Source organism: Chionomys nivalis, chromosome 7, assembly GCF_950005125.1.
Source record: "Chionomys nivalis chromosome 7, mChiNiv1.1, whole genome shotgun sequence".
NCBI classification, from domain to species: Eukaryota; Metazoa; Chordata; class Mammalia; order Rodentia; family Cricetidae; genus Chionomys; species Chionomys nivalis.
In genome coordinates this window covers 54,133,808-54,150,925 of record NC_080092.1, presented here as the reverse complement: position 1 = coordinate 54,150,925, position 17,118 = coordinate 54,133,808, and the positions used below count along the sequence as shown (strand labels likewise).

Here is a 17,118-nt window from a genome sequence, read left to right as displayed (position 1 = left end):
ACTAGTTCTTCTAGAACATATATGTCACCTCCTTCATCTCCTCTTAACTCCCCTATAACATGTTCTACCCTCTGCCTGCTTGCCTCCCCTACCCACTACACACACGTGCTTTGAACATAAACTAAGACCTGAATCAAAGACACTTCTACTGAACTGGCCTCCCCCAGCTCTCCAGCTCTGTCCCTCATGCTCTCCTCGACAGTGCAGCTCAGTCACATAACCACCAGATCCTTCACTATGCCATACTCCACCTCAGGGCCATGATGCCTACTCTACTCTCTGCTCAAGCTACTCACTACTTCTTCAAGCAGCTACTTAGTGCGTAACTCACTCTTCAGAAACAGCACGGCATTGCTCACTGGCTCAGGGTTACATTTCCCAAGTGAGGCCTGCCATCTGCTGCCAGATCTCCTGCGTCACACTCATTACAGTTGACTTTGTCTTCTTGCAGGAAACTCTCTGTAGTCCCTGCAGTGCCCTCTCTAGTACTTTCTCCACTGCAGGATCTTCAATGCATCAGGTTGGCACAATAAATCCTTAATAAACATTTTTAATGAAAGTTTGAACCATGCGGCTGGTGGCTCACAATCATTCAGAACTCTGGCTCTAATGGATCCAGTGTGCTCTTCTGACCTTCAAAGGCACCATGCACATACATAATGCATACATGCCTAAAACATTCATACATTAAATAAAAAATCTAAAAATAATTTTTTAAAAAATTAAAGCTTGAATGGCAGGAGAAGGGTTGGGGGCGGGATAAATCTCTCAGTGGTCAGGTGAAACTCACGCTGCTGCCAAGTAAGGCGTGTATCACTCCCCGCCATTCTGAAGACCTATGACCCTTGCCACAGAAAGGGCCAAGTAAGAAATTATGAAAAAATTAACACCCTCTTTGCAAATGCTTTTAGAAAGTAACATAGGCCTCTGGCCTCTATGGTGAGTTTACTGGTACCTTTCTATAAGCATAATTTGACGACAATAAGAATACATCTTTTTTTTTTTTTTAAAGACAGAGTCCTCATATGTAGTGGTGACTGGCCTAGATCTCACTATATAGAACAGGCTAGCCTCAAATTCACAAAGATACTTGCTTCTGCTTCCCAAATACTAGGGTTAGAAGCATACATCTCCACGCCCAGAAAGAGAACAAATGCATCCTTACTGACCACATGGGATTTCCCTCTGTTTTGTACCTGCTTTTTACGAACTGTCTCAGTTCCTGGAGCTTCCATTTGTCGTATTTTTCAAACCGTTTGAAGTGTTCTTCTGCATGGAACTTCTCAGAAGGTGAGTTATAAGCAAATACTAGCCCACACTGGGCACCAATGCCACCACGGCGAACCTGGAAACAGAGGCAAAAATTCTGTGGCTATTTTATCTCCAGCTGATATGGTTAAATTCCAATAGCTTACAGCACAGTAAAGCCAGTGAAGCCGTATTCAAACATATATGTCCTGGAAGGTAAAAGAGCTGTCCTACAAAATGTTAGCATGGCTTCCTCCATCCTTACAGTCACACCATCCAAAGACTTATAACTTGATCCAAATTTGTCCACCCGCCCTCTGCTAGAGGATGAAGAAAGAGGAAAACATTCACTGCACACCCAATAAAAGGCAAGGCCCTCTGGAAACATAACCCAAATCACTTTTTTTCCTCTCCAAGACAGGGTTGCTGTGTTTTGCCCTAGTTGTCTCAGAACTCACTCTACAGACCAGGTTGGCTTTGAATCCAGAGACCTACCTGCCTCTACCTCCTGAGTGCTGGGATTAGAGGAGTGTATCACTACTGCCCAACTCAATTCACTTAAAATTTCTTCTTATTTTATGTATGTGGGCATTTTGCCTGCATATATGTTTTTACACCACAGTCATGCTTGATACCACATGGTGAGTTACCATGTGGGTGCTGGGAATGGAACACAGGTCTTCTGGAAGAGCACCCAGGGCCCTTAACTGCTTAGCTATCTCCCCAGACCCTAATTCACTTTTTTTTTTTAAAGATTTTATTTATTATTATGTATACAACATTCTGCCTCGATGTACGACTACACGCCAGAGGAGGTTGGCACAATAAATCCTTAATAAACATTTTTAATGAAAGTTTGAACCATGCGGCTGGAGAGAAGGCTCAGAATTTATAGCACGTGTTCTTCTAGAAGATCCAGTCCCCTAATTCACTTTTAAAAAGCAGTACCACTACTTAAAGATGGTAGAAGGAGAATTACCATAATTCTGATCTGTGTGACTTGAAAGGCAGACTCACTTCCTGCAGAAAAAATAGTACTTGCTCTGGTTTTTCCAGTCTCTGTAAGAAAACCTAAGAAAAAGGGGAAAAAGTTAAGATGTCTGAGTCATTTTTAGTCCTAATATCAAGAATCAACCAAAACAAGGATAACTGGCCTAGCTGTACCTTCGTGACAATCAGAAAAACAATACCTCTTGGGGCAGATATGGCTCCTTCCCCAACACCTCCATCCCCTGCAAAAAGCCCTAGGCAATAAGAGCACTAGCTAACCCTCCCCCCCCCGCCACACACACACACATACACACACACACACACACACACGATCTTCAGATCGTGATTTTAAATCAAAGAGACAGAAAACTGCAGGATCAATCCCCTTCCTGAATCGCCCCTAAAGCCATAACTAATGTTTCACTGGGCTGACAAAAGACAAGTAGGTTTTAGCAGCTGGAAAAAAAAGATTAGCCAGCTTCTAAAACATTCTGTCAGAAAAGATTATGAAAGACAATGAAACGGGAAGGGGATTACTGGGTATCTGGTCTAACACATTCTGAGTTATCACCAGCTTTTCCTGTCTCTAAGCTGTTTTACAATTCTGTAAACCGAATATTGAGGGAATGCAAGTGATTTTTGTACAAAGAAATAAAAATTAAAAAAAGAAATAAAAATTCTATAGAAATGTAGCTGATTATTAATTGTAAGCAAATTCCAACATTTGTCTATTGGTCTTTGTGTGTTCTTATGAATTTTCCTTTTTTACTATTGATAATAGCTTATTAATTTCTTACTTCATTAAAAAGTCTGACATATTCATTTACAGTTGTATGAAAGTCATACACCTTTTTTGGTGGCCTTTTTGTCTCTTAACTCACACAAAGATCTGCTGCTAGACACAATATGCAGCTGTGTAATGCAAGGATATCCTCAAGTCAGTGCTACATGAACATTCCTCTGACCTGGGACCCTAACCTGCTTTCAGTCATCCTCCTGGAAAGTCAAAACACTAAAATGAAGTTCATGTTCTCTTTCTCTTTTTTTTTCTTTTGTTTTGTTTTTTTTGAGACAGGGTTTCTTTGCATAACTACTTTGACATCCCGGAACTTGCTCTGTAGACCAGGCTGGCTTCGAACTCACAGAGATCAGCCTGCCCTCTGCCTCCCAAGTGCTGGAATTAAAGTTGTGTGCCACCATCACCCAAAGTCCATGTTCTTACTTCATACCTGAGTTTAGCAATACAAACATTCATAGACTGGGTTTCCAAAAGACAATGTGAAAAATGTATCACTAAGACCAAGAAAATGAACCCAAAGGAACCTTTACTAATTCATCACATGACCTGATTTTATTATTGCTGAGAAGTAGTACAATGGCAAAAACTCATAAAACTACAACTGATATTCTCAAATAGCAATTCTGTCTACAGTTTTAAGAAAACATGATGCCAGAAATACCCACAATTTTAAGAGCAATATACCCAGGCAATCCTAATTGTTCCCAGAGTTCTGGATGAACTTACTTATGGGAATTTATTGTATAAAGACATTTGTTTTCTGGGTTTTAGAATCAGGTTTTCTCTGTGTAGCGCTGGCTGTCCTGGATTTTGTTCGGTAGACCAGGCTGGCCTTGAACTCAGAGATCTGTCTGCCTCTGCCTCCCACATGCTGGGATTAAACGTGTTCACCATCATGTCCTGCTAATTTATTTTTTTCCTTCCTTCCTTCCTTCCTTCCTCCCTCCCTCCCTCCCTCCCTCCCTCCCTCCCTCCCTCCCTCCCTCCCTCCCTCCCAACAGAGTCTCACTATGTAGCCTAGTAGGCCTGGAACTCACTATGTAAACCAGATTGGCCATAAACTCACAAATATCTGTCTGTCTCTGCTTTCCACTACTGGGTGGGATTAAAGGTGTGCCACCACACTAGGCCAAAAAAATACTTTTAAAGATTTTAATTATTAGTTCATTTAATTGTATGTGTTTGTGTGTGTGCCTGAATGTATACATGTGTGCTATACATAGGTGCTCACAGAGCCAGAAGAGGGCATCAGATTCCCTAGATCTGGAGTTACAGGTGATCTAAGACTACCTGATATGAGTGCTGAGAACTGAACCCAGGTCCTCTGCAAGAGCAGAAAGTGCTCTTAACTGCAAAACAACCTCTCCATCCCCAAAATAATTTATTTTTTTTAAAAGAAGGAATATATTGTAAAGGCTAAAATAGATTGTTCTGTAACTTATACATGCCTGCTGTGGCACATGTACACCTGCATTCACACACTCATACTCACATGTATAAGCATATACACTTAAAAAATAACTCTGTGTTTCCTTATCTTGTCATTTACCTTTTTTTTTTTGAGACAAGCTATCACTATATACTATATAGCCTATGCTGGCCTTGAACATCTGATATTCCTACCTCACAATGCTGAACGCTAAGATTATAGGTGTGCACCACCATGTCCAGTCAGTTGCTCCCTACCTGCCAATAACAGAAATAAAAACTTAACCAGTCACAGAGTTAAAGAATTTAATGCATCTGTGCCTCCAGCTCCTATTAGCCAGTCATCCTTTAAAGACCCAAGCATTAGTGGCAATAACTTCCATTCATAAGTTAAAGAACGTCAGCTGTCTCAAATGTTAAGATTCCTTCCCTGAGCCTTCTTTGGGTTCCCAAAACTGAAACATCCTAGACAGAGAAACTAGAAGTGTGCCAATCAGAGAGTTTTTACTTTTCTTTTCTTTTTTTTTTTTTTTTGGTTTTTCTTTTTTTTTTTTTTTTGGGTTTTTCGAGACAGGGTTTCTCTGTGGTTTTGGAGCCTGTCCTGGAACTAGCTCTTGTAGACCAGGCTGGTCTCGAACTCACAGAGATCCGCCTGCCTCTGCCTCCCGAGTGCTGGGATTAAAGGCGTGCGCCACCACCGCCCGGCTTTTTTTGGTTTTTCGAGACAGGGTTTCTCTGTGGCTTTGGAGCCTGTCCTGGAACTAGCTCTTGTAGACCAGGCTGGTCTCGAACTCACAGAGATCCGCCTACCTCTGCCTCCCAAGTGCTGGGATTAAAGGCGTGCGCCACCAAGAGAAAACAAATGGTGTTCCTCTTGCACTGGCTCTTCAGGCCCAAGGTTCCAGACAGTCAGAGTTGTGTGAGGAGTGTCTAAGATAAGTTGCAGGCTTCTGTCCACACTCCACACCCTAAGCCACACAAAAACAGAAAATCTACCTGACATAGTCCAATCTAAAAATTCACCCATCCAAGGTAAAGAAAGTAGGAAGGGGAGGTGGCTGGCGAAGGATACAGAGAGCATAAGGAAGTATTCAAATCAGGCTAGGGACAAGGCAAGCAAAAGTATCTTACAGGTAAGAGATGTCTACGTATGTAGATTTTTAGACTGAACAGTGGTAAAAACCCACATTGTAAAGGAGAGGGAAATACTGTAAAGCATATGGAGGGATACTTTACAGCAGTTTGGGGAGTACTGTAAGTAGGGGGGGGATAATGTAAAAGCAGGCAGAGGGTAGAATACTGTAATAAGGCAGAGAATACACCTGTAGTCCCAGCAATCACAGGAGTCCAGGACAGAAGTCCAGGACAGAAGGATCATGAGGTCAGCCTGGGTGATACAGCAAGATCCTCTCTCAAAACACAACTACACCAAAAAGTCCACATTCTGATGCCAGAAAATGCTAGCTCCACACATAACAGAAACAAAAGTTAAGATTCTTTAGAGTAGATGAAAAATGCAGAGGATCTTTCGCAAAGTCATTTTGACTCTGACAAGTGAAGGGACGATAAGGGGGCAAAGCTGCCACCACCTCACCTCCTTCCAAGATCCTACCACACCTCCATCTTTTGGTAGCAGGCAAGCTAATGGCCTGCTGTGACTTTCAGTGAGGAAGACATATGGATGCAGTGAAGGAAAGCTCTTTGTGGAGGCTAAGGGGCTCAGGAGTGTAAGGAACCATCTTGTGCAAAGTCTATTGCTTAAAAGTCACCAAGGCCGGGCGGTGGTGGCGCACGCCTTTAATCCCAGCACTTGGGAGGCAGAGGCAGGCGGATCTCTGTGAGTTCGAGACCAGCCTGGTCTACAAGAGCTAGTTCCAGGACAGGCTCCAAAACCACAGAGAAACCCTGTCTCGAAAAACCAAAAAAAAAAAAAAAAAAAAAAAAAAAAAAAAAAAGTCACCAAGGACAGGAGTGCAACTGGGAGCCTCAATGGTGCCGAGAATGAACACAGGAAACAGGATGGGGAAAAGACAATGCTGGAGAAATGAAAGCCTGCAGGCTCCAAGGAAAGCTACAGCAAAACCAAATCTACAGCAGGAAGGCCAGGTCAGTGTTTACAGCAGCTAGGACATCCCACTTTACTGAATCAGTAATATTCAAAGCAGTATAGTGAATAGAAAAGAGACATGCGCAAGCATGGATCAAGGCTACCGAGGTGGGGGGAAGGCTCATGTGTGGGGGAAAGAGCCTACAGCAGAATGAAGCACACACAAACATACATTTGTGCTAGTAATGAAAAGGTTGCCTTAAAAACATCAAATTCCAGAGCAGCTGTAATGTTCTTAGAGATGCTCTCAGATATTTGGGGCTAAGGACCCACTGCCTTTCTCAACACTTTAAACCAACTCAACAGAAAGTCCATTTAAACTTAAAAACAATTAAATGTGGTAGTGCACGCCTTTAATACCAGCACCCGGGAGGCAGAGGCAGGCAAATCTCTGAATTGGAGCCCAGTCTGATCTAGAGTGAGTTCCAGGACAGCCAAGGTTATACAGAAAAAAACCTGTCTTGGAAAAAAATGCAGTCACTTTTTCTATTCCAAGAAGTGGAGTCCTTGCTTTTTAAAACTTCAATTTTGAACAGCCCCAGGCTGTCAAATACTTAATGCTGTTACAGGTCATTACCCATCTAGACAACAGCTAAACCAAAGTGTACAGAAGTCACTGTTGCCAACCTGAGGTGAAGGCTAACATCTTTGATGACCCATGCCTGTAATCCCAGTACTTAGGAAGCTAAAGCAAAAGGACTGCCTTGAGTTAAAGGCTAGCCTGGGCTACACAATGAAACCCTGTCTCAAAACAACAACAAAATCCACTAACATCTAGGGGCTGAAGAACTGGTTTTGTAATTACCAGCACTTGCTGTCCTTACAGAGGACTTCGATTCAGTTCCCAGCTCTTATGTGGGCTCACAACCATTCCAGGAGATATGATGCCCTCAAACTTGCCTCCTAGGGTACTAGGCACACTTATCACACACATACATACACACAGGCAAAACACTAATATACACATTTAAAAATTTTATTTTCACAAACACACCAAAAACACCAACATCTGAAAATTTTCAAGGCCAGAGTGTGAGTTCACACACCTACCTCCTGTGCATACTAGCAATAGACCAGAGTGTGAGTTCACACACCTACCTCCTGCGCATACTAGCAATAGACCATCTAGCACTTACCATCTCTTGTCCATGGCTCCACAAGGAGGTTTTCAGGTCCTGACTTATCTTCTTTCCCTTTGACATCACAAGCCTGAAGAGTCAACTGGAGAGGTTTACCTGACCAAAGAAAAGATAGGGCAATTTTTAAGCTAGGTCCACAAAAAGATGAAATTGGTAGCAATATAGAGCCTATGCCTACCCAGACTGCTAAAGCTTACCTGTATAAAAGGCAAAACAGGGGCCAGCGAGATGCTGCCAAATCTAATGACCCAAGTTTGCAACTCAGGATCCACATAGTGCAAGAAGGAAAGAACTGACTCCTCCAAGTTGTTTCTGACTTTCACAAGGTGCATGCATGCCTGCACGCACATATGTTACACACATGTAAATGTAATTTTTAAAAAATTGGGGGAGGAACTGCTAGGAAATGTCTCAGCAGTTAAGAGTACATACTGTTCTTCCAAGAGAACCTGAGCTCAGTTCCCAGCACCCACATCAAATGGCTCACAACTCATAACTAAGCTCTGGGGATCTGATACCTTTTTCTGGACCCTAAGGGTGTCTGCGCTCATGTGACCATACCCAAACAAAGACATACTACACTCACATAATTAAAGAGTAATAAAAATAAATCTTAAAATATTTTAAATAGATGAATAAAAGGTCAAATAAGATGGTAATAGTAGACAAAAGTCGATACTACCACTACGTGCTTTCCTGAAAGAGAAAAGGCATAGACTACTCCTTTTCAGAAACAAAGTGCATTTCAATATATAGATGAATACTATATATTAAACATGTGGAAGGATTCCTAAGATATTGTTTGAAGTAAAAAATCAGTTTTATTGGATCCATATTTAAATACATAATGTTTTAGCTCTTCTTTCTTTAAATTATCTGTAGGAGGATGATGCGATGGCTCAATGAGTGCAAACCGAAAGAGCTGAAGTCAATCCCTGAATCTAATGGAGGAAGGAAAGAACTGCCTCCCCGAAGTTTGTCCTCAGACCTCCATACAGGCACTGTGGCATATGTGCACATCCCCATGTCATACAACAATAACAAATATAAATAAATAAATCCAGGAAAAATCTGAAAGTTTGAAGAATAAAAAAAGTCAAATTTTGCTACAATGAACTAAAAAAAATTATTGTTCTATAATAATATAACAAGTTGGATGTGGTGGCACACACCTTTACTCTCAGGATGCAGGAGGCAGAGGCAGAGGCAGGTGAGTTTGAGGCCAACCTGGTCTACAGATTAAGTAGCCAGCCAAAGCTATATAGTGAGACCCTGTCTCTAAATAAAGAAGTAAATAAAAGCAAACACTCATTAAGCTCTAGAATAGCCAGAACTAATCACTATTAGTCATATGAAGTCCTTTCCATACTCTTCCTCTCTCCTCTGCTCCCTGTCCCAACGACCCCAATAAGAATGGTTAATATTTCTTAAAAACACTTCAGCTTCTAGATGCCACCTCAACTTCCCACACAGTCATGCCTGTTTCTGGCTCACAGTTTCTCCAGAGACTTTGCTAGTGTAGAGAGAAACTGGATTGATAAAACAATTGTCTGACTTTAAAAGTTAAACATAAAATAAATCAGCCGGGCGGTGGTGGCGCATGCCTTTAATCCCAGCACTCGGGAGGCAGAGGCAGGCGGATCTCTGTGAGTTCGAGCCCAGCCTGGTCTACAAGAGCTAGTTCCAGGACAGGCTCCAAAACCACAGAGAAACCCTGTCTCGAAAAACCAAAAAAAAAAAAAAAAAAATCATAAAGTTGTATTATGTTGTACAAACACCATGGTGGGAATATCTCAGAAATGTCTATAATACTGAAGAGGACAGGATCAATCACTGAACTTAGTAGAAGAAAATTTTCCAACTGAAGGCAAATATGTTGTTCCTCACAGCCAGGTTGCTGTGAACAGTTTTATGGGCACTGGGTTGAGATGTACTGGGTTCTCATGCTAAGTCATCAACAAAGTGTTGAGATGGACCCAGGCAGGGAAATCAATGGCAGGCATACACTGTTCCTGAGCAGCTATGTTGTGGAGGCAATGATCCTCCTGCACCAGATCTCAGTGAGCTCCCTCCCTCCAAATGAGAAATACTCTAACTTCCCAAGTCTCTACCAACACGACAACACACACCTATACTTCACCAAAGATGGCCGTGCTGAAAATGGCTACCACACCCAAGTCATTGTACTAGAAAATCCAAGAACCATCAGGGGACACATGGATGTCTTCTGCCAATCTGCCATAAATGACCCATAGACATCCTCCTCCTACCTCTACCTTCTAGAGAAAATCTAGTCATCAGAAGATGTGCTCATCCAGGAATCAGGATACCACTATTACAACCCAGTCTACTCACTATCCAGAAAGACCAGAAGAGGCCAAAGGGCACCTGGAAAGGGTAGCATTATTATTTTCCACTGTCAGCATTTCCATCATGCCCAGGTCATTTACCATACTTCAGGAGCAGGTTCTGCCTGACAGATGCCATGGATGAGATGAGAGATGAGGCATCATAGCGTGTGTCCAAGTGGTCAGTGATGGTACACAGAGAGCTCATCACTTTGGCAATACTTCCTCTTGCTAGTGCAAAAGCCAGAAGAGTCAATTCTACCTCTGGAGTAGAACAGCAGCTACAAAGAACAAGCAAAAAACTTTTCACTTCCTAAAATACAAGAAAACCAGACAAATCAAACCTATACAATCAATCCCTATAAGTAAAATTAACCTGTCATGTGCTCCCTAGATATTTACTAGAAATATAGTTTCAAAATCCTTAAGATAATTCAAGGAAAAACGGAATCAACTCGAGGGTCAAAAAATTAAATCCTCACCTTTGAAACTTTAATAATACAAAGCAATTTGTTAAACCAAAAAGATAAATGAACTACTGCAGCCAGTCTCCACCAGGAATCCTTGGGAATGAGCTGGGTTGGACACAGAGCTAAGGGTGCATAACTTAAGAAGCATGAAAACTACTAGATCCACCCCCTTTATACTTCTGTACCTTTCCAAATACACCATAATGGAAACTGAAAGCTATCTGTGTATCTCAGGGAATAGTTAAAGTCCTGAGGGCTTGCTGTGGGTAGCAAATGTCTTCACACCAAGTGTTCCATTCTATAAAGTTCAAGTAGGCAACTTTTCCAGTTCTATAGGCAACTAACTAGGCTTGTTAGTCTGTATGTAAGCAAGCTAACTGAAGACCACAGGCCAGAAGAAGGATGAATTAAGAGGCCTGCAATCTTAGCCTTGGATATATCTCTTCTAAACAAATCAGAGGCCCATTTCCTCTGTACCCCAATTCTTAATGTCAAGGGATATTAGAGGTTACCAGGGTTAATTGAATTAGGATGGATTATTTCACTTTCTCTTTGGTTACTAAAAATGAATCATTTTTAGTGGAAACATTCTTCTAAATTTTTCTTAATAACTGAATGAGAATATATGCCCTCCACCCCACACAAATTGTTCACCTCAGCATCCTTGATTTTACCTAGTTATCCTTACGAGGAAGCTGTCCACTTCTTCCAGAACATTGGGAGACAGGAAAGTTGAGAAATCTGTAGATCCTGGTGAGAGGGACAGTGGTGGCATGTGCTGCAATGCCTTCCTAGAGAAGTAACATGTGCAATCAGAGCAAGGCCAGACATGACACCAGACAACAGTGCACCATCATATCTTATGCTTAAGAATCTTTTGAGCTAGCAGAGAGTATTCCTGTGGAGAGCCTGATGTGCAATATAAATATTGTTTCCCTAGGAGTCATATACTAAACAGTTTAGTTTCTGTTAGGGAATATTATTTTAAGATATGTTGCTTTTTTTAATGCTGTATTTGTTTAACTCTGTGAAGCTGTGATTCTTTGCCTGTCTAAAACACCTGATGGTCCTAATAAAGCGCTGAATGGCCAATAAGGAGGCAGGAGCAAGGATAGGCGGGGCTAGCAGGCAGAGAGTATAAGTAGAAGGAGAAATCTGGGAGTAGAGAACAGAGGAGTTGCAAACAATGGGAGGAGGATGTCAGGGGTCAGCCACTCAGCCAGCCATGGAGTAAGAAGGAACATTAAGGTATAAATAAATAGAGAAAGATAAAAGTCCAGAAGCAAAAGGTAGATGGGTTAAAATAAGAAAAGCTGGCTAAACCAGGCAGTGGTGGTGGCGCACGCCTTTAATCCTAACACTCAGGAGGCAGAGGCAGGCAGATCTTTGTGAGTTCAAAGCCAGCCTGGTCTACAAGAGCTAGTTCCAAGGCTAGAGAGATGGCTCAGCAGTTAAGAGACTGGCTGCTCTTCCAGAGGACCCGGGTTCAAGTTCCAGCACCCACATGGCAGCTCATAACTGTCTGTAACTCCAGTTCCAGGGGGATTCAACACCCTTACACAGACATACATGCAGGCAAAACACCAAAGTACATAAAATAAAAATAAATTATTTTTTAAAAAAAGAGCTAGTTCCAGGACAGGCTCCAAAGTTACAGAGAAACCTCGTCTCAAAATAAATAAATTAATAAATTAATTAATTAATTAATAGCCGGCTGGCTAGAACCAAGCCAAGCTAAGGCCAGGTATTTATGATTAAGAATAAGCTCTGTGTGTGAAATTTGTTTGTGAGTTGGGTGGTGGCCCCAAAAGAATAAAATGTCGCACTACATGTTTCACTTTCCCTTTTCTGGATGAGTTCACTGTGTAAAGACTCCCTTGGCCACCTGGAACTCATGTTAAGAGTTAAGTATGAAAGACACAGACTCATGAAAACTGTCCCCAAGACAGTGCTGTGTGGGTTTAGTAGAAAGTTTGTTTTGTACCAGAACCTTTAAAGAGGTGCCACAAATTTTCTTGATTCCTCGGGAGATCAGCACCATCACATTTTCTGTGCCTGTTGTGGTCTTTTGGCCTTTCCACCTTAATGTTTGTTTAAAATTTATTTAACAGGTGATTACTGGATGCTAAAGGTGCACTGAGTACATGATTGTACCATGAAACACTTGAAGGTATGCCAAGAATACATGAAAACATCATAAGCTAAGCATGGTGGCTCACACCAGAATATATATATATAAAGTGTGTGTGTGTGTATACACACATATAGGCTTACACACACACACACACACACACACACACACACACACACATATGTGAAGCAGGAGGATCACAAGTTTGAGGTCAGCCTGGGTTACATGAGAGAGACAGAGAGAGAGATTGAAATCTCTGTGTGTCTTTGTACATAAAAGAACAATGACTGAGAGGAACAGAAGAGGGTGTCAGATGCCCTGGAGTTGAAGTTACAGGTGTTTGTGAGCTTCTGGACAGGGTTCTGGGAACTGACCTACAGTCTTCTGTAAGAGCAGCAAGCATTCTCAACTACTAAGCCGTCTCTCTGTTCCATTATTATTTACTTAGGGTAGGGGTTTTTGTTTGTTTGTTTGGTTGGTTTTTGGTAGTCCTAAGGATTGAACCTCGGGTTTCTTACATGCTAGGCAAAGTATCAGCCCTTTATTTTGTTTTTCTTGAGACGGGATCTTGCTATGTAGCCCAGGCTCAGCTTAAACTCACTTCATAGCCCATGCTGATGCTCATGGCAATCCTCTTGCCCCAGTCTCACGAGTGTTGGAATTATAGATGTTTGTCACCATGCTTGACAATTTCTGCACTTGAAAATACAAACAAGCTCCCAGCACTTGGGAGGCAGAGGCAGGCGGATCTCTGTGAGTTCGAGACCAGCCTGGTCTACAAGAGCTAGTTCCAGGACAGGCTCCAAAACCACAGAGAAACCCTGTCTCGAAAAACCAAAAAAAAAAAAAAAAGAAAATACAAACAATACAGCAACCTAACACTACGTCAGTTTCCTCTCTACTCTGGTTTTCCCTGCCTGCCTGCCAGACATTTGGGGCTGTGCTGGCAACTATGCTCAGATGCAGGTGTCAATAAAGGCAAAATCATATAGTGTGATATTCATTTTTTCTCATGTAAGTAAACATTTACTCTGCCCCAAATATATTTTTAGTTATTTCTCCTCAAGGAACATTTTTTTTTATTTTGTAATGCTTTTTAGGTAACTGAACTTTAAAAGTCAGGGGAAGTGAAAGTACTATTGCATACATACTAAGAAAATGGAGAAAAAACATTCTGCCACAAATTGGTACATCATCAAAACAAACAAACAAATAAAGCCCAATAAGGGGTTGTGGTGTGGTGGCCCACACCTTTAATTCCAGCACTCAGGAGGCAAAGGCAGGCAGGTCCCTATGAGTTCAATGCCAGCCTGGTGTACATAGTGAGTTCCAAGACAGCCAAGGCCATGTAAAGAGACCCTTTCTCAGAACAAACAACAAAAACTAAGATAGACGTTCTTCCTTTCCTTCTGAAAACTCAGTGCACACTGGTGAAGCTGTGGGTGACAGAGACGCTGTGGCTGACCTACACTTGGATATGGAGCCTGAGCAGAGTGAGAGAGGTACCTGCACAAAGGGACAGACCAGTAATGGAATAAAGGTGCCAACCAGAATGAGGAGGGTGGCATGACATAGGATATGGGAACTCGGGGGACAAAAAGGCACCAGGGCAAGGATGCTCACATCAGTAGCTCTATTAATGACACTGGAACAGGAAGGATATGTGGAGGTTGTCTGCATGGGCAGGGGCAAGGAACCCTGGTTGCATAGAGGAATACTAAGAAAATAAGCAAGTTAATGCATGAAAAACACCAGGAGCCACTTCTTACCATCTGAGAGGGAAACGACAGATCCAGAAACAGAGAAAACAAGAATGGATCTCATGGTACTGAACTGGAGGTGGAAAGACTCATGTAATGTCGGTTCTCAGTATTAGAGATACAGAAATATAGGTGTGAATATACATATGTGTCTATATTTATTTTGATGTAAATGTGAGTTTGCTGGCTGTGTCTACTGAAACGACCTGGGAGAAGTAACAATCTTACAGCAATGAGCTGAGTTTCAAAGTAACGTTCTCCAAGGACCTTGCTTGGGTAGTAACAGAGCAAAGCCCTGCGTGAAAAGAAAAAAATGTGATGGGTAACTATTTTATAATGACAATTATAAGAACAATGGGAGCTAGAGAGACAAGCAGAAATAAATAGAGATACAATACAAAAGGACACACAAAGGCCTGGCGGTGGTGGTGCACACTTTTAATCCCAGCAATCTGGAGGCAGAGGCGGGCAGATCTCTTGTCAGTCTGAGGCCAGCCTGGTCTACAGAGCCAGTTTCTGGACAGCTAGGGCTGTTAAACAGAGAAACCCTGTCTCAAACAAACAAACAAACAAAAACCCCAAAACAAACAACAACAACAAGAAACAAAAACAAAAAACCCCCACAAACTCAGACCTAAAGGGTTACCTAACCAATCAAATCTGGGACCATGTGAACATCAAAACTGTGGTTAGGGCTAAAGAGATGGTTCAGGGGTTACAAGTACTTGATGTTTTTGTCAAGGTGCTGGCACCTATATCAAGTTGTTTACAAGTGCCTACAACTTCAGTTCCAAGAAGATCCAAGAATCTCTTCTGGTCTCTGTGGGGAAGACACACATGTGTACACATAGACAAACAGGCACACACACAAAAAAAAACAAAGATTAAAAAATAAACTGTGGTTAAGGGTAATGGTGGTTCATGTAATTAATCCCAGTACTCGGGAGGCAACAGCATGTGAATCTCTGTGAGTTCAAGGCTAGCCTGGTCTACAGAGTGAGTTCTAGGATAGCTAGGTCTAAACAGAGAAATGCTGTCTTGAAAAACTAAAAGAAAAACAAACAAACAAACAAAAAACTGTGGTTAACTATAAGCCAGTGTATAAATCAGGGATCTGTAAAGCCTTACTTAATGTAAACAAAAAGTTTGATGGGGGTGGGATTTACATAGCCATAAAGTACCTCCTTACCAAATAATCGATTACAACGAAAAAAACAATTCTAGAGTTGAAAAAAAACCTGACAACAGTCAAAGTCGACACAGCAGTTCTGAGAACATGACAATCTGCGGTTTTGCCACCAGATGGAATGCAACGAGAGCATAGCACCACTTCTGTGTCATTGTTGCACAATATCATATATATTTACATATACATATACATTTGTCAGTGCAAAACATAACCAGGCCTGGTGGCACACACTTGGGATCCCAGCACTTGGGAGGCTGAGACAGGAAGATTGTGAGTTGCAAGCCAGCCTGGCTACACAGTAAGGCTTTCTGAGTCAAGCAAAATGAAATTAAAAACCCAAGTCTATTTGTGATGAAACATCGGATGCGCCAGAATCATAGAGTACTCTTCAAAATAATTGACTTGTAATTTTCAGAGGGGTAAAGTGTTTGGTTCAAGCAGGTCCGTGGAAGAAACAGGGTCTCTCTAGGATGACTTTTAGCCTTCCAGCTACAGAGAAAACAACTTCTGGTGACCTGACTGACTGTACCTTTGCAAAAGTCTTTTTTATTGTTACACAATTTACACCTTTAGCAAGTCAATTTCCCCCATACCATAGCCTCTTATCTGAAGCTCTGCAAAGAGAAAAATGCCAAAGCAATTTCCAGGCACAGGACATCTGTTTTCTGAGTCCTCCCACAACCAAGTTTTACATAGGCTTTGAACCTTTTAAGAAGCACTCAGATAAGATTTACATACTTAAAACAGAAGGTAGTGGACACAAAAGCCAGGTGCTAACACTCCGGAATCAAATCAGCTGCAAAGTTCTGCAGGAACTCTTCAGAGTCAAGATCTGTAGTCTAGGTCTGTAGATCAAACTGGCCTTGAACTGAGGGATCCACTTGTCTTGGCCTTCCAAGTACTGGGACTAATGTGTGCACCACCACCACACTTATCCAGTTTTTTTATCTTTGTTTTATTTTTGTGTGCCTGTTCATCTGTGTACACTATGTGCACATATATGATTTTAAGACAGGACTGAAGGATGGGGGTGGCCACTGCTTCCCGACTGATTCAGCATTGCAAGCAGTGTCACTTGCTGACAACTTGTACTAAATAACACTAATCTCAAAAATGGACAGGAGAATAAATACTAGACTCCTCCTTCATACCCGTACTTGACAGCTATACTAATGATGCATTCTGTTATGAACCCACATGCAGTATACTAGCAATTCATTACTACTGAAGCACCCTTTAAAAATCAGGGTCTTACTAAGTAGCCCTGTCTGGCTGGAATTTGCCATAAAATGCAGACTCACTTCAAATTTGCATCAATCCCATCTACATCTCCCCAGTGCTGGGGCTTTTGCTCTACATGTTGCTACTTGACTGTGGGGCCCCTTCAACAAGAGAAAACTTAGTTTAGTATCATTGAAAATATTTAACTCACTAGTGAAAAGAGTTCCCAACATGGGAGTCAAAAAACCTAGATCCAAACTGACTCATCCCTGCCTGGTCGTGTGACTC

The 17,118-nt window shown here is 41.8% G+C and overlaps 1 protein-coding gene across 2 annotated transcripts in view; it reads right to left on the bottom strand.

The window, feature by feature from the left end:
* The window catches only part of Zzef1 (zinc finger ZZ-type and EF-hand domain containing 1), a 133,653-nt gene that overhangs the window by 82,233 nt on the left and 34,302 nt on the right, over positions 1 to 17,118 (bottom strand). For both annotated transcript variants that reach the window (XM_057773736.1, XM_057773737.1), the window contains exons 7-11: positions 11,204 to 11,320; positions 10,162 to 10,340; positions 7,709 to 7,807; positions 2,228 to 2,319; positions 1,197 to 1,345 (exon numbers count right to left, since the gene is read on the bottom strand). In XM_057773736.1, coding sequence (XP_057629719.1) covers positions 1,197 to 1,345; positions 2,228 to 2,319; positions 7,709 to 7,807; positions 10,162 to 10,340; positions 11,204 to 11,320 — 636 coding nt within the window. The remainder of the gene's footprint in view (positions 1 to 1,196; positions 1,346 to 2,227; positions 2,320 to 7,708; positions 7,808 to 10,161; positions 10,341 to 11,203; positions 11,321 to 17,118) is intronic.